At 35.5% G+C, this 8,890-nt stretch overlaps 1 protein-coding gene across 1 annotated transcript; it reads left to right on the plus strand.

Moving 5' to 3' along the window:
- The first annotated feature begins 6,227 nt into the window (after positions 1-6,227).
- On the plus strand, positions 6,228-8,656 carry LOC142632309 (dof zinc finger protein DOF5.6). The gene is made up of 2 exons (XM_075806747.1): positions 6,228-6,556; positions 7,314-8,656. The coding sequence occupies exons 1-2, from the start codon at positions 6,506-6,508 to the stop codon at positions 8,214-8,216; spliced, it is 954 nt and encodes a 317-aa protein (XP_075662862.1). The 5' UTR covers positions 6,228-6,505; the 3' UTR covers positions 8,217-8,656.
- The last annotated feature ends 234 nt before the right edge of the window (positions 8,657-8,890 follow it).

An 8,890-nucleotide genomic window follows, 5' to 3' on the forward strand; every position in this document is an offset into this window, starting at 1 on the left:
CTTTGATTAACCAATTCACAATAGCTAATGTCTACTTGACGTTTCCTGGGTCTTATATTATAAGATTGAAGCATGAAGTCTAGTCCATCCATTGAATAAAACCAAGTGCGAACAGTTTCTCCAATGTTCATTTGGAGACAAATACAGTAACCCAAAACCCAATCAATACGTTCCAACCAAAAATTCTTGCTCTTGCCACTTGACTCATTGGATATCCATCTTAGTCAAGCCAGGACCAAATTAAAGGACAATGACCCAAAATTTGGAAGAGAAGATGATGCCAAAGGGACACAATAAGCTAATAGATGGTCGGGTTTTCCATGCTAAAGTGGGTCCCAAATGACCTGGATACATTGCAAAATACTATGAGAAACACCAATCATTCTTAGGGCAACTAAGCTAGAGAACAAAGAGAGAACAAAAGCAACAAACAACAACAATATTATAGGCTTAAAATATGTATGGCTGAAGATCCTGTCCACCGACCCCAATAGATTCGTGTATGTTAGAATTCTGAGACGTAGAATATTTTTGTGACGTAAATGCTAAGCCCTGCGCCGCAGTCACCGTTAGAAGTGTCGCGCATGCGCATGAGAGTTGGGTCCTGTTGCTTGCTGGGACTATGTGAAGGTCGTATCTTAGTTATATATCACTTTAGACTTATACTTAGCATGGTTTCTGTACACACCGAAAAAAAGTACACCATATAAACAAGCTCTAAACGTATATATCAATGGGATTCACTGTCACACACACACACACACACTATATATATATTCTTTCACATGTATACATGACAGAGACAACTTTGGATATAATCTACGTGTCCATCCTCAAATTCACACCAAACCCATATACACTTTAGCATAATGTTTGTAAGAAACTAAAGGAACCGTTGGATCCAGAGGTATATAGTTTACAATTTTTTCCATATCATTCCAAAACCTTTTTGAGCAATGATATTGGTCCCAAAAGGGTACAATAAAAACCAATTTGTGGGTTCATTGAGTGCATCATTGCCATACATGTGGATAGTGGCCTATAAAGCATTGGGATCAAAGAGACCCTCATATAAGGTGGGACCAATTCGTTGGCCTAGAACTTAATCAGATTGACTGCACCAATTACGAGACCCTGGTGGTTTGACCATCATCATGACAAAGAGCACACCAGAATCTGATGATCAGAGAGGATGCTGATCAATTTTGAAACCGTTGATTCTGTGTCTAAAAGCCACGGGCCTAACTATTTTAAATTCAAACTGACACACATTCGCTGCAAATGTTATTATTCAATGGTGTTTTTGGATCACCTTTTCTTTGTTACCACAATGGTTTCGATCTATTTGCAATGGTCCTCACCTCATTTTTGAGTTCACCTTTCAGCCACATGACGAGGTATAAATGCACTACAAAAAACGCGGGCTGTAGCCGCGTTTTTTAGCCGCGTTTAAAAAAAAACGCAGCTATACTTGACCTATAGCTGCGTTTTTAGGAAACGCGGCAATAGACCTAACCTCTAGCCGCGTTTTTTATAAAACGCAGCTTTAGACATAACCTAGAGCTCCGTTTTAAAAAACGCAGCTCTAGGTAAGGTTTATAGCCGTGTTTGTATGTGTGTAGCTGCGTTTTTTTAAGGGCCTATAGCCGCGTTTCTGAAAACGCGGCCATAGGTCCAGCCAAATTTTACTTTTCACCTTCATAGCATGTACAGCCCAATAAATTTTTTTTTAAAGTTGGGGCTATAGCCGCGTTTTTAGAAACGCGGCTATAGGTAACAGGCCAAATACACATTCGGCATGAGCTTTGAGCGGACTAAATTATTTTTTTAATGGAGGACCTATAGCCGCGTTTTTTAAAACGCGGCTATAGGTAACACAAAAAACAAAAATGGAGTACGCTGAGATATGTAGAATAATAAAATATTATATTTCTAACAAAGTAGGACCTATAGCCGCGTTTTTAAAAACGCGGCTATAGGTCTACTTTTTAAAAAATAAAAAAGTAATGACCTGACCACTCACCTACCCCATTTAATCCCTACCACTCCATTCAAAATATCTATCTTTTCTCTCTAATGCCCGTGTTCTTCTTTTCTTGTCTTTTCTTTTTCTCTCAACACATCCATTATTTTCTTTTTCTCTCAACACAACACAATGGTTCTTTTCATTTTTCCGGCAAAGATGACCGGAAATATTCATGGGAGAAGCTAAGGTTCATCTATCTCTACTATTTAAGGTAAAAAATTTCTAATCTTCTTATGGGTATTATACTTTTGCTAGAGCTTATTTTTATTTAAACTTTATGAGCATTGGGAGTAATATTTATGTGTTTATATGTATGGGTTTTACATTGGTGGAATTATTTGATTTTGAATTTTTTGGATATGTGCTTGAATTTGTGCTATAGTGCTTATGTTTAAATGGGTTTGTGATCTTGAGGTTGTTCTTTTGTGTTTGATTTTGAATTTTTTAAATGGGTTTGTGTTTGATTTTGAATTTTTTAAATGAGTTTGTGTTTGATTTTGAATTTTTTGGGTTTGTGTTTGGTTTTGGATTTTCTGGGTTTGTGATTAATTTTGAATTTTTTTTGTTTGAATTTTGAATTTTCGGAGGAAAAAAATAAACCCAGAAATTTTTTTTTTTGTTTTTAATAAAACCTATAGCCGCGGTTACAAACGCAGCTTAAAGTGGGTCTGTAGCCGCGTTTTTAAAAAACGCGGCTATAGACCCAATGCCTATTGCCGTGGTTAAAAAACGCGGCTTTAGGCTTGACCTTTAGCTGCGGTTATAAAAACGCGGCTATAGACCCACAGGGGCTGTTGCTGCGCCGCTTAGGCCTCGGTTGTAAACGCGGCTCTAGAAAACGCGGCTATAGCCTATAGCCGCGTTTTTGGGGTCTATAGCCGCGTTTTTGAAACGCGGCCATAGACCCCGTTTTTTGTAGTGATGCAGTTGTATAGTATATGTGTAATGAGTAATGACCTATCCTATACTTGAAAAAAAAAACAAAGCATAAAGGATTTAGAGTTGAAAGAGGGGAAAAAAAAAAAAGGCTTTTGAATTGATGTGTTAATCGGCCTTTACAAAAAATTCATTTGAGTTAGGAAAAACATTAAAGGAGAAAAGAAAAAACAAAGTAAAAGCAAAATGTACATAAAGATATATCATAGATTATAGGTTGATTGAGGTAGCTTGAAACTCAAGATTTCCCTGATTTGTTATTAACTTAATCGATCAAAGAGAAGATACTTCCAAAGTGATCTTATTGTTTCACGAGGAATCTACATTTGTTGAATAATATATAAAACAAACCAGTATTGCATGGCATGCATGTGCTATGCTTTGGAAGTAGTGTCAAAATATATGGTGAACTTGTAATGCGCCCCTCTTCACTCCCCTTTTTGACATGATGTTGAAATTGATTAGAAATCGGCTAAAACATCTCCTACATATTATTGCATGAAGATTTTCACTTACTTTTTTCATTATTTTTTACGAACAATACTAAGATCACAACTTATTATACAATTTTTGTCATAATTTTTCACATAGTAAGTTGTGAGTGCTGAAAGTATCAATTCTCATAAATTTACTAACTTTTTTTCTACCACTTATAACTCATTGCGATAAAAATTGTACAATAAATTATGATCTTAACCTTTTCCTTTTTTTTTTCATCTCATGGTTTCCATGAGAGACTTTTTAAGTAATTAAGAGTGATATTAGAATATTACAAATTTTACAATATATTATTTACAAATTGATATATCAACTTCTAAACACAATACTAAAAATAATTTATTATGTTATTGATGTTGTATTACGATAGTTTTTGTTGAATATTTTATAATGAATTTGGTAATGATTTTACTATTTTCTTTCAAACAAAACCATCAAGATCTTGTGCAAGCCCCTATAACTGCAAATGTAATGATGCATTGGCAATCTCTCTTGTGAGATGGATTAAGAAACTAATTAAGATCCAATGAAACCCATTAATAGATCTAGAAAACATGGTAAACATTTGTGTTTTGATATAGCCCAACATTGTATAGGTGGTCCTTCATGCATTTCATGCCAAACATCTTAGGATGACAAAGGTTTGAGATCATAATAATAACATCCTCATGATTGACATGATTGTTAATACTTCGTTATAACTATTATGAGAGTAAAGAAAAAAAGAAGAAGAAGAAAAATCTAATGCATGATTCACTACTCACAAAAAGGAACCAGTGAGGACTTAAGGTGTGTGTACGGTGGAACGTGGACACTGGGTTCACTTTATTCACCTGACAATGTGTACTTTGGGCCCTGTTGAATGGAGTGTGTTCTTCACGCTATATCTTCTTCATGTTCTTCTGAGCGCCTAAAGTGTCATCGTGAAGCATCATGTTTATTCCTTATGAGAGACCTTCGAATCTTCGTTTTAATATCATATATTGTACCAACCCCGCCTTACAGGAAGAGAACTTTCATTTGAAAACTTTGTATATCCTATAAGTTTTTGATTAAAATCTCAAAAAGATTTTTTTTTTTGAAAAAAAAATAAAAAATAAAAGTGTACCTACAGGCTAGAAATTGAAATTCTTATTCTCAAAGTTGATTGATTTGGTTAAATATTTTCTCTTTTGTGTTACTTTCAGCATCTATATTGGGGAAGTCTGATTTGAATGCAAAGTTTGAATCTTCCGTAAAATAGTGTTTACTTAAATCCAAGTTCTAAGTATTTGAAATAGACTAATTGTTATATCTTCGGTTAAAATGGTTGGAAATACAGCACATTGTCATTTGTAAGACATGAACATATATGTCACATTCCAAGTCATTTTACCCTAATTCATGTAAGAAGCACATTTCCATATAAAATTAAATGTTGAAGACAAATTTAATGCATGTGTATGTGATACCAATATGAACATATTATGTGTTTGGATGAGATTATTTTTATTTGTTTGTTTTGCTTTAAAAAATAGGTTGGATAAAGCTAAACCATACATAGAAGAACGAGCATAAAAAATTGTACTCAAATGGTGAGTCTTTTTTAGTAAGCTAAACCAAACAGATTAGTAAGAAATGGGGATGAGGTATAAAACTTTTCAAAAATGTCACTAGACTTGTTGTTAATGACATGACCAAGATTACATAGGAAAACAATTATACTTAAATCATTTATGTAATTAACAAGTTAACAAAACTTATCATTTTGTTTTATACTACTATTTCTTTTTTATAATTAAATCAACCAACCTCTCAAATGATATTTACTTGTTAGTTTGTTAAATTAATGACTTCGTATCATTCTTATAAGAGATACTCAATTGACTTATATACTAGCTATGAAAGAATGTTGAGAAATGGAGCAGCCTATGTACTCAACAATGGCTGGACTAGCTTTAAGTAGCAAGTGAGAAGTGAGGACTGTAAGAGGTTTAAAGGAAACTAGTGAGTAGTCTACCTACCACTTATACTATTTGCATATACTTATCATAAGTTAATAATTATGATCTATTCGGATTGAGAGGAAATGAAGGAAAATAGAATAAAGTAAAATTAATTTAAAATTAGCTATTTTTTGTCAATTTTATTCTATTTTCCTCTATTTTACTCTTTTTTTCTCTATCTTTAATCCAAACAGAACTTTAAACATGTTGTGAATTTGAGCGTGTATTAAATTGTGTTGCTGGAGTATTTTCAAACCCATTTGAACCGGCAACAAGCAAGAGGCACGTGAGAAACCGTGTGTCATGTGTGGATAGTAAAACCAGAATCTATCCTTTGCTTGCGAGAAGAGAGAGCTTAGTGGGGTCCACTCAAATTTGGGCCCCCAAGTGGAGTGCTCTTTCGGTATGCTCTTGCTGCTGCTCACACTCTCTCTGCTAGCTAGCCCTAAGCTCTCTTTATCGAGGTCCCAAATATTCTCTCTCTCTCTCTCACTCAGTGTCACATCAAACAAAGACTTATAATGTGACGACCACGCCGATATCTCTGACGTATACTCCTATCCCCATCAACGGCTCTCCTTTTCCACAACCCCACCAGCATCATGTATTTGCATCGCATCATAGCCGTCCATTTAGTGAGTTTAGTCAAGCTGAGGTAATGCTGTGGGGCCAGTGTCTTTAGCGACAGTGGACAGACACTGTGGGACCATGTTGTGTTCCCACCGACGCTGTATACATTGTAGCTGTAGAGTAGAGTTGCTCTCTACATTACCTTTTTCTTCCTTCTTATTCACAGCCCAACCCCAAGTCTCAAACACACAACACTCACAGTTTCCTCACTCACTCTTAGCTCATCTCTCTTTCTCTCTGTCTCTCTTAGTTTACAGTATCCCTCTCCTTCTCCAACACACAAATTAACACAGAGATAGATAAGAAAATAGAAGTGAAAGAGTGCTATATATGGAGTGTTTCTAAAGCTAACTAGGGGTTGTAGCTAGCTAGAGCTGTGTTTTTTGTTTTTTTGGCACTTTTTCTTATCTTTGGCAATTGGGTTTTGTTAATGGGTCTTACCTCTTTGCAAGTTTGCATGGATTCTTCTGACTGGTTACAGGTATATATACCATGCTTTTGAAACTGCAGTTTATATATATACTTATATCCATTATGCATGGTAGATCAAAAATCATCTTCTGGGCCATGATTAAATTAGTATATATTGTTATTTATCAATTGGGTTAAAACTGCCTATCAATTATCTCTTCCAGACTTTACAAAAAGTGAAGATTTTGTACACTGAGCACACTTTTGTATAGAGTATTTAGTAATCAATGCCACTCAGAACAAGAAATTCAATTCAATTTTAAGCCTGAAGGAGCATTTAATTTAGTTTCATCTTAATCATATTGCAATGATGCCAGTTAGGTTGTCAGATTGTATTACTCCTATGTATGAAGCAGAAAATTTGGAGAGGAAATGGAGTTCTTTTGATTGTAGGTTGATTAGAACAGCAATGCATGCTTATACCTTATAAGTTGTAATTCTAGGAATTAAAGTTCAAGTTTTTAACTTCATTTAACAATGCTTTCTACCATGCACTGCATTAGAGATACAAACAAATAATTTGATGAATTCATGTTAAAAGCTGTGGATGAAAATTTTGCCATATAGTGCTCACTCACTCCTCGGGTTAGGTGTAGCACTTAACAATATAAAATTGCTATATAGGTTAAGCATTCAGACATTCTGATTGATCTCTGAAAGGACAAAGAATGTCTAGTACTTTACATTATTGTCATGACGCCTATCTGTTTCTGACACAATTCCATTATTTACTTCAATCACTTATCTCCTTTTGATATGTATGTCAGGGCACAATTAACGATGAATCTGGAATGGATTCTTCCTCACCATCTGGGGACATGCTAACATGTTCTAGGCCCTTGATAGAGAGGCGGCTGAGGCCACCGCATGACCAAGCTCTCAAGTGTCCAAGGTGTGACTCAACGCACACTAAGTTTTGCTACTACAACAACTACAGCCTCTCTCAGCCAAGGTACTTTTGCAAGACTTGTAGAAGGTATTGGACCAAAGGTGGGACCCTTAGGAACATTCCTGTGGGTGGTGGGTGTAGAAAGAACAAGAAGGTTTCATCTAAAAAACCCAATGACCAACCCAACCAAAACCACCTCGGATCATCCTCATCATCTCACAACCCTACTGATCTTCAGCTTTCATTTCCAGAGGTGCAATATTCACAGTATAGTAATATACTTGGCACAAACGGGACACTTGGTAACCCTACTTTCATGGAGGCTAAGTATAATAATAATGGAATGCTTGAGAATTCCATTAGGCCTATTGATTTTATGGAGAATAAGTTGGAAGCTATAGTTGGGAATTCTAGGAACTATGATTTCATGGGGAATGGTGATCACTTAGGTATGGTTGGTGGGCTTGGTGATCATCTTAGTGGTCATAGTTTGGCACCACATTTTGGTCTTTGCTCTCCATTTGGGATGTCCAATATTGATGGGAATAGTGGGACTTTCATGGACACATGCCAGAGGTTAATGCTACCATATGATCATGCAAATGATCAGGACCATAATGCAATGGATGTAAAGCCAAACACTAAGCTCTTGTCCCTTGATTGGCAAGACCAAGGTTGTTCTGATGCTGGAAAGGACTCGTTTGCTTATATCAACGGTCTAGGATCTTGGTCTGGCATGATGAATGGTTATGGACCATCCACGACTAATCCATTAGTTTAAGCTAGTTTATCTTGAGTACCTATCCACAAAGTCAAAGGTTTATCATCATGGGTTGGTGTGATTAATGACTTAATCATTCGCATAAATTAATCTTAGATTGTCCAACTGTCTCTGTATCTATATGCCTTTGATGGAAAGGTTGTTTTTTGTGTTTCTCTTTCTATGAAGGTGGTCTTATCACAATCTCAGCGTGAATGAGAAGCATTATGGTCCAAAAACGACTGCCCTCAGCGCCTTACTATTGGTTTTTTGTAATTTAATATTTAATCTCTTCGTTCTAATTTGTTGTCTTGTGTGTAAGACATTCAAAGCTCTAGGATTTTGTTGTAATCTCGAGGAAGATATAGTAGTGCTATTCCGGTTTAAAAAAATGCCTCATAGTAGTGTTTAGTCTATCAGATCTTTATATATATATGCTTTTGTCTCTGTGTTTTAGTGAGTGATTAAGAGCTATATTATTATTTATTTGCAAAAGCAATTCAACTACATTGCCTACGTGGTTAGGATTGTTTGAGACATGGAAGGAAATCAAAACAAAGTTTTCAGTAAAAAGCAAACATTCTCTTTGTGTTGCGTGTCGTTTGCATAATTGCATGTGGCTCCAAATATTACACTTTGATGGCCTATAATTATCTATTGGTTAATTAAAGATATTGATAACATCGAAGCTTGGA

Source organism: Castanea sativa, chromosome 4, assembly GCF_040712315.1.
Source record: "Castanea sativa cultivar Marrone di Chiusa Pesio chromosome 4, ASM4071231v1".
In the NCBI taxonomy this organism is placed as follows: domain Eukaryota; kingdom Viridiplantae; phylum Streptophyta; class Magnoliopsida; order Fagales; family Fagaceae; genus Castanea; species Castanea sativa.

What these genes read in the sequence shown, in the direction of transcription:
- LOC142632309 (XM_075806747.1), top strand. Translation starts at nt 6,506, where the DNA reads ATGGGTCTTACCTCTTTGCAAGTTTGCATGGATTCTTCTGACTGGTTA. An exon ending in ATTCTTCTGACTGGTTACAG is followed by an intron (nt 6,557 to 7,313) that starts GTATATATACCA and finishes TATGTATGTCAG; the next exon opens with GGCACAATTAACGATGAATC.